We start from the raw sequence: 14,831 nt of genomic DNA on the forward strand, positions 1-14,831 counted from the left end.
TCCAAAAGGAATCATCTTGAAAAATGTCTAATTCAGAACTTCTTTGTCCATTCTGAACCTTCATTGTATTTTACAATAAAAACTGTTTTATTTTCATCTTATTTCACTTTCCATCAAAAATTGTAACCAAAAAAGTCCAACCAGCTGCAACCAACAATGCATATTTGAACTGGCATTTCCTGAGCTTGTGAAAAACAAAGCACTCCATTTTACTTACATGAATAAGGATGCTCTATATCCCATGTATAAATATTAATTTTTTACAGTTCTTCTCTGTTACATAAGACAGTTTGGAACTCACAGCCAGGGAGAAGTTCTGCTGCTAACCTGCAACCTGTCACAAAACCATATTTTCAGGGATAATCATGTCAGATGTCAGGGCACAGCAAGGACCAGCTGGTCCACGAGGGATGGCGAACCAGGAGCCGAGCAGGATACCAAGGCAGGTGGGAGCAGCACCTTCCACCAAGGAGCCAGGATGCGGAGTGGCAAATCCAGGTGGCAATCAGGGTCAGACATCAACCAGTGCTTTCCCAGGACGTCCACAGCAATGCAGGGCTCTCACCGGCAACGGAGCTCCCCTTGGACTCAGCCAGCTAAATGCTTTACCTTTGCCAAGTCATCTCGTAGAAGGGGGATGGACGTCTGGCCCTGACATCAGTAATACAACAACACAGCCTTAGCAGCTAACGGTGCAGAATATAGTTGAATGAAATATGCATTTTATGTGAAGAAGTCATTCAAGAGCATGAATGGATGACTATATATATATATAAAAAAAAACCCAACCTGTTATTGTTGCCTTCTTAAAATGCACCAACATGCCCTTTAATTAAGAATAAAATAAATAAGTGCTATGGGGAAATATTCATGAGGAAAAATCGTCCATCAGAAGTAAAGCATATAAGTACCGTCTGGGAAATCTCAGTGCATGTTTCCCAAACAGACATGTACCAAAGGCTTCCACAGAGCCACGCAAGATGAGCAATGATATTACAATGCAGGTTTTAATGCACATGGAAAATACCCCAAATAAAACTAGCTTATCATTTGTCTTTTTCCTAAAACAATAGCTCCAAATTCCACTGAGAGTAATGGAAATCTCACCACGCACGTCAGCAGGCTTCATGCAGGCTGAGCACTACATGCAACATTGATTTCTGCCTCTGGCAAGGGTCCACCTATGGGGGCCAGCAACTGGAGGGTGAAGGAAATGATGAAGGGCTCATTCATTTCCAGTCCCTCCATCATTTCTTGCCCAGTTCCTTGCAGGGGTAAATATCACATGTGCAGTCTTTGCTCCTTGCAGGACAGCTAGACACCTTGCACACTAGCCTTGTTCCCCTTACCCAAATGGTGAAATAAGGACTGTTGCAGCCAATGTACAGGGCTCTGACAATACAGCTAATTTCCTTTCTATCTCGCATATCAAGAGCTGCAAAACTATATCCTGAAGAACATGAAAACTGGGGGAAATAAATGTTTTTTCCATTGCCTTTATTTTTCATCTTAAATTTTAATAGAAACTGAGACTGCTTAAATGCTGTACATATCAAGGCAATCTTTATAAACATGGTGTGACTTCCAGCTAAAATAGGAGCATTTGGCATCTGAAAAAAGCTTCCCACCTCCTCAAAAGGCCTCTTTTCATGTTTCTGAGGAAATCGAACATTACAACAGAGACTTTCAAAACCTGGGTGAAAAATAAACAGTTAGCAACTTCAGCACATACATAATGAGGGAGCTCCAGATATCTGTAACTCAGGTTTGGACTGTTTTAATATAGCTACAATGATTTGACAAAAGTATGTTGGAAATTTAAATGGTTTCTCAGGACTTCTATAGCAGGCAGGAAACAATCATGATGTTCAAAAGGCACTATTCTAAACAAATAAATTGCTCCACTGGAATTGTTAGCTCCCTGCAAATTCTGTAAAGAGTCTTTGAATATTAGTGTAGAACCATGTTCACATTATTTAATAGATTTCAATATACAGTTGGAAGAACACCTAACATATAGAAATCATACCTACCTTTATTAGAAAGAAAGTAAAGCAATCAAAGGACTGTTCATTTCTTAGAGTGATTGCTCTGGAGCTGGACTGATATTCAAATACTATAGGAATTTGCTACCGATCTTCAAAATTAATAGCAAACATATATATATATAATGGATTCAAATTCACAGGGTAAATATAGCAAGCAAAATGGTTTGTTTTCTTAGGTATATATTAATAGTATCGCATCAAATATTGTCAGACTGTGGATATGAACAGAATTGTATGGTCATTGATTGTTTATATACCATGGCACCGTAGAGTTGATATGAGTTGGTCTTGCCTTGCTGTAGGGAAATCTCTGGGACCACATGCCACATCCACTGTGGATATCCTGTAGACCAATCTCCCATAATGATCAGATATGTATTTTGATTACTATGTTATACAAAGGATCATTTCTCCTTAAAAATCATCTGAAAACACTGTGCAAGGTATTCCTGAAAAAACACAGTCAGAGATTTTGCAGTCATCTTTCTATGCGTAACAGCAAGATAAGATGTCATGCAACTGGCTCCTAGGAAGATCCAAAGTAATTCACTGTTTCCTTTGTGAAATTATGTTGTTGGTTTTTTAAATATACATCACATTTTCCATCACATGCAATTGTAAATTGGGTACATAAATTATTTGTGCAAAATTACTTATTACTGCTATATACATAATCAGGAAAATTTTGGAAACTTTTGCTGCTTTTCAGGGGGGCATCTTTACAATGTGAGTAAACATGTAAGCTGTTTTCTTACCAAAAGGAACTAGCTAAACCATTTTTATGAGATTCATTGTCTATCTGTGAAGTCTGCCTTAAATTGTGGAGGGCTGGTATTTCATTTGTTTTGTAACAAGGTGCACCGAGATCATCTTATGCAAATGTGAAACGCGTTTACTTTAAGAAATTATTTGGGGCCTCAAATAGTTCATGCACTGAATCATTCTCAACTAAAGAATGCAGAAAACCAAAATCTTACTTTTACCTTTAGCCAACCCCAAAACACCCATCTGGCTGGGATCCCTCTCTTTCAGTACTAAATTATAAGAACTTTGTCCTCCCTCAGCACTAAAACTCAGTTTACTTAAGTGCCTCCTTGTCATACATCTGTGAACAGTTTAATAAAGAAACATTACAAAATTGGTAGGACCTCTGATTTGTTGGTTTGCTTTGGCTGTTTTTCAAAAAAATGTTGTAACACCTTCACATCCAAAAAACTTACAGTAATATTTGTACTTGTTAACTGGAGTATACAAAATATTTGCCTTGTTGCTGAAATATCCCTGTAGCACTACAAGCAATTAACATTTATAACTACAAGTTTTGCTAAGATAAAAGAATATCAGAAATCTACTTCTTCAGAAATAATCGTTCTAACAACTAGAGGCCAAATTCTGCCTTCCCTTACAGTCATGCAATCGCATTTGTTAACTATTGTGAGGGCAGACTTTAGCCCCAAACCACATTTTTATCTAAATACATATATTTTCCTACAGAAAAAACAAGCTATGTCTTATCACTGCTCTTCCCTTCTGAAGGGTAAATACTGATATTTGAAATACCTAAATTGTATTTACAGCTGTACAACACTGATGCCACATACTTGCAAAGTATCACTTGTACTCTATAAACATGGGGTAACTTGTACAATCGGCTTAAAAACTTTTCTTAAAATAAAGAGCAGACAAGCTTAGACATTTTCTTTGTCAAATTCACACACAAAATACATGGTAATATGACACGCAACATCATTCCACCCTCCAGATGCCACCATCTCCACACAGTCCTCCTCGTCATAAGCATTGTTGGGCTCCCCACTGCGCCATTTGTTGAAGGTCTGCATGGGCGATCGGTCAGAATAGACAAAATTTCCCTCTTTCTCTAGGTCGTTAATCCCAATGAAAACTCTGGTGAGCCCGGCTTGGTTGATGTATGAGGCGATCAGATTGTTGGCGGTCTCATCCTTGGGCATGCTCAGCGTCCCTCCTCTTCCGTGGCAGTAGAGCTGGGCTTCCTTGTATCTTTTCTCTTCCTTCACCAGCAGATATATCTTATTATCTGTCTCACGCACACCAGCAACAGCTGCGGGGGAGGGCAGTGCTGAAAAGTGAGCACTCGCATTTCTATAAACCAACTTACTGTACACCCCAAAATACCTTCACAAATCAGATGCGGGACGGTGACGCCCTCTACGAGCAATTACACCAGTAAAAAGAGGCAACAAGAAAGGAAAATATTTATATAAAATTAACCTACCATTTTTTATGAATTTTAGTTCCGTTGTCAGCTGGGCCACTTGGATATCCATTTCGCCAATAGCCTTCCTTAGCTGGCTGCACTCACAGGGGATGCCTGTGAAATGATACAGATACACAAAAAAATCAAAAAGCCATCTAATTTCAATAACTATCTAAACAATTTTATGAAAAGGCCCAGCCTGGCAGCCCTGGAGAGGGCTGTCTTGCAAATAACAGACAGAAACCTAGAGCCTTCGCTACCCTGCACCATCGTATGGTTCTCATGGGTGTCTGAGCCTATCCAGAACAGCTCAGTTCACTTCCCATGCAGCTTCAGCCCTGCATGATTAGCGCTAACTTAAACACAGACAGATATTCCCTGCAAAAAAAAAAATACAGATTTTTTTTTTTAACTAAGAACATTTGTCAAAATTTCCCATTTTGAGTAAAATTATTCTCTTCAGTCTTCTCCAAAGAGCACTTTTGCCACAGCAAAAATCTGCACAGTGCATTGTTCACCTGTTCCTCATGAGGAACATAACACAGCAGATCCATAAGGCCATGTAATGCACATAATTACCTGCAAATGTAGTTCTGTACTTTTGAAAGTACAGAATTTACGGTACTTCTTCCAATAAAATAAGACAATAGAAAACCATCTATTAACCCAAATTGATAATGGTTTGACAAAAATAATCTGAATGAGAATACTAAAAAGATAATTGTTACATCTATGGGCTCAAATCTTAAAGTGAGGATCAATTACAGTTTCCAGTTCTGTGTGTAATTATTCAAATCTGCATTTGACTACCCAATTACTCAGCTTAGGTGTCTAAGTCAGTCTAAGTACAGGGTACTTACACTGCAAAACTGCGCTTGATGACTAGGTATATGGTACTCTGGCTCAAGAATTAGAGTGACAAATTATGTTCTCATAAGAAAACTAATTGGTGCACCTCTAGTACACTGTGCTAGGAAGGGACGAATTGGGTAAAATCTGAATCTGCCACTTTTGTAAGGCTTACGCTTATGCCAGGCTTTCACCTTTTTCTCTGGAAGATCTGTATTCCTGGTCATCTCCGGCTCCTATAACAATAATCCATGGAGGGGCAGGAGCTTCCAACCTGCTCCTTTGTGTTGGCTGGAAGCCAGAGTGGGATATGCAGAGATGTCCCTTTGCACTGGTGATGAATTATAGGGACAGTTGCACTTCTGTTCCCGCTAGTCTTCTGGAGTGATCACACCTCTGAGGAGCTCTGAGACATTGTTTCAACAAATACACTACAAGTCCAGCAACTACTATAGTTTCAATAATTTTAAGTAATTTGAAAATATTACAGTGAAATATTACAGTGCCTATACAAATATTTAATTTTTCATTATTTCCCCCAGTATGTAAACAGACATGTATTTTTGGTGATGATGCATGCATCTTGTAAAATCCTTCACATACACAAGGTGTGTCATGGCTTACCTGGGTCACCATTAGGACCTGGTGGTCCTATGTCACCATTATCTCCTTTTTCACCTAAAGACATGAAAAAGAATATAAATTTAAGGCAGCTTTGTTGGTCAACAGTTCATTTAGCACTTGTTTATTTTTTCTCTAGTAACATTCAAATGTAGAAAGTAGAAATATGCCCAAGCAAAAATATTTTTCTGTCCTAGTTGTTCCACAACAAAGGCCAGCCAAAGCTATGAAACTTGAACACAAAGAATATGTACCAATATCCATTTTTTGACATTTATGAACTTCACAGAACCGATAAGTTCAGATGCTGTAGAGGGAAAAGGACTGGATATGCTACCGTGATGCCTAAATCTAGATTCATAATCTAGATGCTTAGGTAAACAATGGTCCAAATGACTTAACCAACGTCACATAGGAAGCCTATGGGGTAGGCAAGATTAGAATTCAAGTCTTCTGGCTCTTAAGAGTGTGCCAAAATACAGTGCATCTTCCTATCTGCTTCTCTTAACTGTCCACACTTGTGTGATGGTGCACAAAGTTCTTTATTTAGCCTTAAACCAGGATTCTCTCCCTGCTTTAAGGCCAAATATACTGCTGTCAGAGCAAAAGGTAACTGACTGAGAGATCTCAGTCATCTGGCTGACTACAGTGTGAGAAACTCCCTATTATGGTAAACTCTGAGACTTGTTAACTATTTTTCAAGCCCCTAAAGTTTTCTCAAACATAAATGATCACAGATTTTTCATCTGAAACACAAATGGAGAAACAATTGAACTAAGCATACCTTTTGAACCAATAGGACCAATTTTTCCATGCCGTCCCATGCTGCCTTTCTGTCCTTTGTCCCCCATTTCTCCTATACATAAAAGAAAGACAAAAGACACAAGGTGGCAATGTAGTCTGATTCATTCAGATTCTAGCATGCTTGCAATACCAGTTTTTACAATGAGCAAAACCACGCTATATCCCCAATGTTCATTGAACTCCAGAGGTCCAGTTCACTCCTTGTGAAGAACTTACATATAACAACCTAGACAGTGATTTAATCTTTGCAAAGCAATTGACATTAAATAGGTATGCAGGTGTAAATGAAAATGGATCTTGGCTGAGAGCCACTGGAAAAGGTTTTTTACAAACTTCTCTCAGATGACCATGCCAGAATTAAGTTGAAAATGAGTAGGGATTGCATTCAAACACGGATCAGTGGATTAAAACTATCATGGAGCTGAGAAGACCTAAAGGATCCAAGCACAACTGACAGTTTCGTCTAATACAGTAGCTCCACTGTAACTGAGGGCTGAATCTGGACTTAATGGCTTATTTATACAATATAAACACTGTAGAAGCAGTCACATCCTCATTCTTTGCTCTTGCATTTGAAGATTACATTAATGAAAAATGAAAATTAATGGACATCTTACATCGACTTATATACATATATACACAGACACATGCACATGTTCATACAAAGTCTGACTCAAACCAGCAACATTGAACGTTACTAGTTTTAAAGACAGTTCTACAGAATACTTCAAAGTGCAGTTGTAGCAAAGGAGCTGCTAAAAAATCATTTTCCTTAGCTATGTTTTTACAAATAAAAGGCAACTATCCACCTCTTAAGATCAATTGAAATTGTCAACAAATCTGCATGAACCAGCCACTGTTACCTATCTGCGTCCATGAGGCATACCCAGAAATCTAACGTAAGACAGCTTGATTCACTTACTTTGTCTGACCTTGACCTCTTTTCTATTAGTTGTACTTTCCTGTGTGATGTAAAGTGAGTATTACAATGGCTTCAGGGGAAACAGAATTTGCACTGGAACAGGCAGTTTCTTTGCCATCACTGTCTTCACAAACCAAGCTGAAGCACTGTTACTAATAAAACATGTGCCACAGTCCAAGTATTGATGTCATTGATCTGAGCTCCTCCAGAGCTCAAATAATAAAACAGATAAAACACACCTGTTACATCACACGGTTTTTCTGGATGGCATTTCTCAAACATTATGAAAAATAATTATCTTAGTGGTGTGAATCTGAGAGAAGAACTTAAGCCTGTAATAGCAAAGCCTTATTCAACCCCACGTCTACAGAGCTCATCTACAAGTTTAGGGGATCAGCAGTTGAAATTAATAAGCACTAGTCACCTAATAGAGTAAATACGGCAGGCTTACACGTGACTGAAGGTTTTGGCTTAAACCAAGCCATTTATAGTCAATAAACTCTATGTGGTCTAAGCTTGTCGGATTATTATTTCTAAATGATACTTTGGTTCTGGCATTGGTTTAGAGAGGATTCCCTGATTTGTTTTAGGTAGACTTTCTGAGACCTATGAAATGAGACCTGTCATATTGTTACACTCACTATGTAGTGAATGTGGCAGAGTTTGCCTGATGCTGCAGTTCCTACGGCCCGAGGAGCCTCAGGAAATAACACCGCATCTCAGTGTACATTGGTGATACCCTTTCCTGGGTGCAACACCTGAGCAAATTAATGCTCTGCCATCAGATTTAGGCCTCTTTGTATCATGATTTCAAGGAGAAACATGGTCTGGATGTAGCACAGCTGTGCAGCTATGTCATATGAGATAGGTTTCCCACTGTACCACACAGTATTAAAGGAGAGCGGGTATGGAGGGACTACAGGGACGAGAAGCCAAATGCCTTCTGAGACTCCCATCCTGCAGAAACCCAAGACCAAGACTGCTTTAGGAAATACTGATGCAGTTTTTTCAATGTTTGTTGAAAAGATTGTTTCTTTGCTCAAAGCAACTTCTGTTATACACTGTTTGGCTACACAGGAGCAAGGAATCAATGAGCCAAGTTAGGAGGAAAATCTACCATAGGGATCCAGCAATTGAACTTGTGTAAATTGTCATAGCTCAGCCTCAGTTGTGGATCCATGACAACTGTTGCCCTCTGTTGTTACTGGAACTGAACAGACAGCCACATATTTCCTCTATATATTTTTAAAAGCTGGATATGACCCATTTCATCATTACCTTTAACTTAAAAGTGTAATCAGGAACAAGCTTCAGATTATAAACTGATCACCACTGGGCTAAGAGATGTCCTCTGTATTACTCCATGAAGTCTCAAGCAACTGTCACTTGATGGCATGTGAGTCAGGAAGAAATAATTTCCTCTGAACTGAGAGAAGCTGAATGTGTATGGCTTGTTGGTCTAATTAATTACTGGCAATCCTACAATCAATGATTTTCCTTTGTTTCCAACAAGGATCAAATTCAGTCACTAGACATGGACTTGATTAGGAAATTTTAACAAAAACCAAAAATATTTTTCTCTTATGCTATATATTCCTACTGGAAGAATGGAAGTAATCCATTCAGCCAGCTGAAGATCTACTTTCTGGAATATAGCTTCACTTTCAGAACATATTCATGGCTTGCCTTAAAGATGCAATACGTTGGGCTGTGCAGGTTATAAAGGTACTGATGCTACCATTGGATATTTATCCAATATAGATAGTATATTGAAAGGGTATTTCCTTGAAAATCCCTAAAGTATCAGCTTGTAACGAGTTTATCAAATTGCTCTGAAAGTGACCTTTCTTGCTTTGGATATTTAGGTATTGGGATTACCATAACAGATTGTCAGATGTTTGAATGCTTTCTCTTTTCAGGCTGCTACACCTGAAATTAAATAAACACATAGATCTAATGCATAAATAAAACATAATATATATAATTACTTCACTTTCTTTCTCATAAATACTGCCCAGAAAATGAACTACTTCTCAGTAATAGCCAGTAAAATCTACATGATCGGCTCAGAAGTAAAAGTGTGTTAGCTCAAACAATGAAGACATACATTAAGTCTCCTGTGCTCATTAAAAGAACTGTTTGGATTTGGTTTTCTCTTACAGTGACTAACCCCTGCTTCTACTCCAGGGGTTTGCTTATTCTGCTTCTTCTGCAGAATAAATCACAAGGTTTCAAGACAGAACCATCTGCCTTGAGGGTTTCAAAAGTTTTAATACCTTTTGTAAAATCCTTTTTAGTGGCTCTATGATTGCCAAAAATGCAGCCTAAAGAGTCTTAATGAAATCAGGAAGTGAGAGCTGGAAAGAAATTAGGACAAATGAAAGAAATTAAGTCTCCATAACCAAAAGTAGGAAATCTATCAGAAAGTTTGAATGGAGAATATGAAGCAAGTCATCTGTCATCTCTCAGATGGAGGTGGTATACACTGGAACCAATTATAGAAGACTTAAAGGATTTTGGAAAGAACTGAAGAGAAGGAAACTCTAAATTATCTTCTTGGTGGCCTTTTCAGGCCCACAAACAAGAGAAGAAATAAAATACCAGAGATGAATGGTGGGCAGCACAACCAGTGAAAAAATGAGGGCTTTGGCTCTGTGCAACACTATAAATGGGGGTCTTCATACAGTATGGCAAATCTCTTCAGACAGGATTAATTGGAACAGACAAGAAGGTATAAAACTACTTAAAAAAAGAAAAAGGTGTCAAAAAGACAAATCCAGCAAAACCACAAATTTACTATGTCACAGACAAATTGAATTGAATCATGTCAGAGGGAAGAGAGCAGTAGTTTACTTCCCAAACTTAAGGATTTGAAGACAAACCAGATAGAAATTCTTCATGATTTGACATAGCGGATATCACAGACACCTACCTAAAAACAAAAGTAGAAGCGTACCAAACCAGACCAAAGGCTGCTTGACTCTAGTGCCATCTTTGACAGCAATCTGCAGAGGATACTTAGAAAAAGAATGTAAGATACAGACCAAGCTTAAAATGTCTTTCCCCCAGTGTATTTCCTTAGTCTTGCAGCAGTCAGTATTCCCAATGCAAAAATTTAGCCTGACTTGAATGAGAACAGTATTTTTAAAGGATATAATGATGTTATGGTATGGGATTAATCTACATTCAGGACACTTAACTTTTTAAAACTATTGGCAACTGGAAATCAGAAAATTCTGAATACACCAATAGACTACGGTACTGCTTTACGCTAAATAATCTGAACTATCCACACCACTGAAGGTTGGTGATTGGCTAGGGAACAGTGGTTACAACAGTTACATCTTATATGAACAAACAGTGGATAATCCCACTGGGACAAATCCATTATTTGTCCTGCTGGGGCAAATTAATCTCACCCAGCATTAGCCACCTGAAAGTTAGGTTTTTAGACTAGGCTATTTATCTAAGCTCCCTTGGTAGGCAATGGAGAAATAAACACCTCTCAGCAGTGATCCATCTCACTCATGTTAGACAGGTATCTTAATGACAAAGTGAAAATTTAAAAGCTTTGCATAACAAACAGGAAAAAAAAAAAAAAAAAGAGGAAACTATTATCAATCCATCCTGACTAGAAATCAGAAAGGCTAGAAAATTTGCAAAGGAAACTAAAGATAGTAAGAAAAAAATCCAATCTAGGAAGGCAGCAGAAAAGTTTAAAGGACTTTAAAGTACATTCAAAACAGAAGAAATGGAAATAGTATGGTCCATTCCTGAATGGGGGAGTTTATATTCAGATGCACACAAACACAAATAACTGCCCTTATGAAACACATATCTTGCCAGAATTACATTAACAGCATAACACCAAGCTTGTTCAGACCAGTGGTCCATCTAGCCCAACACTCTGATTCCCACAGTGGCAGCAAGAGGTACAAAATAGAGAGGTCACACAACCCCAGCCACTGCCCTTATGAGGCAGCTCCTCCATCTTCTTCACATTTCTGGTGCCCCTCTCTAATCTCCCATGTCCTTCTGGAGAGACAGAGGCCAGAACCACACTCATGTCAGGTGCATGTCAGGCTTTTATACAGAGCAAAATCAGCCACAAAAATGAGCTTCCTGTTTTGTCCTTGGTATCTTTTCTGATGATGGGCAGCATTTTGCTGGCTGCTGCTAATGATTTCAGAGCAGTTCTCGAGTCTTAAGTGACAGTTCCGGTTTTTGTAAGTGTGAATTAAATTATGTATCCCTAATGTCCCTAGGCAATACATTTATTTACACTGAAGTCCATCTGCTATATTTTTGTCCACTCAGTTTACCACAGATTTTCTCAAAATCCTATTGAGTTCAGGTGGAACTGAAAGTCAGTTTTGAACCAGATACCCACTTTGTGAATCCACAACTGTCAACGTCAGGACTTTTATATAGAATCCTGCCTGCAGCACTCCTTAGTGAGCAATAAATTCATGTAAAAGTTGACTCAGAAATTTAAAGGATTGATTGATTACATATTAATGAGCAATCAGTAATACTAAAATATAAATTAAGATATTATTACCTCTCTTTAGAATTTAATTATACAAATGACTGAGCATTCTGGCTCCAATCCAGTTAAATTAATGAGTCTTCTCTCATACTTAAGAGGCTATGCCTGTACTAGTAAACTAAATGCCCGGGACTATTCCCTGGCAATGGGAACCAGGTGGCCAAGAATGGTACGCACCGCAATATTAAATTGTCTTACTCTTCAAACCAGAATAACAACTTGCAAGCTGTTCATTGTGTTAGCTCCCAAAATGTGCCCAAGAATTGTCTGGGAAAGCGTTCACTGGCACAAGCTGAAACCGCGCCAGGGACTGTGCTAACACTGCAAAGATAGAGAGAGACAGCTGAGTTCCATGCCCAAGAACAGTATGTGACTCTGCTTCACATACCAGTATAAATGAAGTAAGATGCATAAAGGCTGAAATTAAAATACTAAAATAATATATTTTCAAATGGTTATGGCTCTAAGAAAAATAATAGAATAATAGAATCAATAGTTTGGGTTGGAAGGGATCTTTAAAGGTCATGGAATCATTAAGGTTGGAAAAGACCTCTAAGATCATCGAGTCCAACCGTCAACCCAACACCACCATGCCCACTAAACCATGTCCCTCAGCATCTCATCTAAATGTCTTTTAAATATTTCCAGGGATGGGGACTCAACCACTTCCCTGGGCAGCCTCTTCCAATGTTTAACCACTCTTTCAGTAAAGACATTTTTCCTTACATCCAATCTAAACCTCCCCTGCCGCAACTTGAGGCCATTTCCTCTCGTCCTATCGCTTGTTACTTCAGAGAAAAGACCAACACCCACCTCGCTACAACCTCCTTTCGGGTAGTTGTAGAGAGCCATGAGGTCTCCCCTCAGCCTCCTCTTCTCCAGGCTAAACAACCCCAGTTCCCTCAGCCGCTCCTCATAGGACTTGTTCTCCAGACCCTTCACCAGCCTCGTTGCCCTTCTCTGGACACAGTCCAGCACCTCAACATCCTTCTTGTAGTGAGGGGCCCAAAACTGAACACAGTATTCACGGTGCAGCTTCACCAGTGCCGAGTACAGGGGCACGATCACTTCCCTCCTCCTGCTGGCCACACTATTTCTGATACAGGCCAGGATGCCATTGGCCTTCTTGGCCGCCTGGGCACACTGCCGGCTCATGTTCAGCCGGCTGTCAACCAGCACCCCCAGGTCCTTTTCCGACAGGCAGCTTTCCAGCCACTCTTCCCCAAGCCTGTAGCGCTGCATGGGGTTGTTGTGGCTGAAGTGCAGGACCCGGCACTTGGCCTTCTTGAACCTCATACACTTGGCCTCAGCCCATCGATCCAGCCTGTCCAGGTCCCTCTGCAGAGCCTTCCTACCCTCGAGCAGATCAACACTCCCGCCCAACTTGGTGTCGTCTGCAAACTTACTGAGGGTGCACTCCATCCCCTCATCCAGATCATTGATAAGGATGTTGAACAAGACCAGCCCCAAAACTGAGCCCTGGGGAACACCACTCGTGACTGGCCACCAACTGGATTTAACTCCATTCACCACAACTCTCTGGGCCCGGCCGTCCAGCCAGTTTTTGACCCAGTGCAGAGTACACCTGTCCAAGCTGTGAGCCACCAGCTTCTCTAGGAGAATGCTGTGGGAGACGGTGTCAAAGGCCTTACTGAAGTCCAGGTAGACCACAGCCACAGCCTTTCCCTCATCCACTAGGCGGGTCACCTGGTCATAGAAGGAGATCAGGTTGGTCAAGCAGGACCTGCCTCTCATGAACCCGTGCTGGCTAGGCCGGATCCCCTGGTTGTCCCGCTCATGCCTTGTGAGCGCCCTCAAGATGAACCGCTCCATAATCTTCCCCGGCACCGAGGTCAGGCTGACAGGCCTGTAGTTCCCCGGATCCTCCTTCCGGCCCTTCTTGTAGATGGGCGTCACATTGGCAAGCCTCCAGTCGTCCGGGACCTCCCCCGTTAACCAGGACTGCTGATAAATGATGGAGAGTGGCTTGGCGAGCTCTTCTGCCAGCTCCCTCAGCACTCTCAGGTGGATCCCATCCGGCCCCATAGACTTGTGAGCATCCAGGTGGCGTAGCAGGTCGTTGACTGCTTCCTCATGGATTATGGGGGGTTCATCCTGCTCGCCATCCCTGTCTTCCAGCTCGGGGGGCTGAGTACCCTGAGGATAACTGGTCTGCCTGTTAAAGACTGAGGCAAAGAAGGCATTCAGTACCTCAGCCTTTTCCTCATCCTCGGTGACAATGTTCCCCCCCGCATCCAATAAAGGATGGAGATTCTCCTTCGCTCTCTTCTTGTCATTAATATATTTGTAAAAACATTTTTTGTTGTCTTTAACGACAGCGGCCAGATTGCGTTCTAGCTGGGCTTTTGCCTTTCTCATTTCCTCTCTGCACGACCTAACGAGATCCCTGTACTCTTCTTGAGTTGCCTGCCCCTTCTTCCACAAGTGGTAAACTCATCATCTAGTAAACTAGGTCATCTAGTCCCACCCCCCTGCAATGAGCAGGGACATCTTCAACTAGATCAGGTTGCTCAGAGCCCTTTTTGCAACATAAAATGTCTTGAAGAACACATTTTTAATGTGCTGTGCCTTTGATTATGCATTCCAACAGTAAATTCACCCTCTCCCCCTTATTTTGATTGCCATAAGCAGAATACATGCTACTCTGGGAATATTCACAGTATTCTGTTGTTACTGAAATACCTCTGTGGAATTTGTACACATGGAAGCTTCAGCTTCACAGATAGGATCATGACCCAGTCAAATAATTGAGTTCACTCCCAACGTGGGAGTGCGCAGTAC

The 14,831-nt window shown here is 40.5% G+C and overlaps 1 protein-coding gene across 2 annotated transcripts in view; it reads right to left on the reverse strand.

Annotated features, from left to right (window-relative positions):
- Nucleotides 1-1,273: 1,273 nt before the first annotated feature.
- The window catches only part of COLEC11 (collectin subfamily member 11), a 43,260-nt gene continuing 29,702 nt past the window's right edge, over nucleotides 1,274-14,831 (reverse strand). The window contains exons 4-7 of one of the 2 annotated variants that reach the window (XM_076332828.1): nucleotides 6,539-6,610; nucleotides 5,758-5,811; nucleotides 4,303-4,398; nucleotides 1,274-4,128 (exon numbers count right to left, since the gene is read on the reverse strand). In XM_076332828.1, the coding sequence (XP_076188943.1) occupies nucleotides 3,737-4,128; nucleotides 4,303-4,398; nucleotides 5,758-5,811; nucleotides 6,539-6,610 (614 nt within the window). In that variant the 3' untranslated portion in view covers nucleotides 1,274-3,736. Of the gene's footprint in view, nucleotides 4,147-4,302; nucleotides 4,399-5,757; nucleotides 5,812-6,538; nucleotides 6,611-14,831 lie in introns of both variants that reach the window. The other variant, XM_076332827.1, reaches the window with a different exon arrangement.

This window comes from Aptenodytes patagonicus, chromosome 3 (assembly GCF_965638725.1).
Source record: "Aptenodytes patagonicus chromosome 3, bAptPat1.pri.cur, whole genome shotgun sequence".
NCBI classification, from domain to species: domain Eukaryota; kingdom Metazoa; phylum Chordata; class Aves; order Sphenisciformes; family Spheniscidae; genus Aptenodytes; species Aptenodytes patagonicus.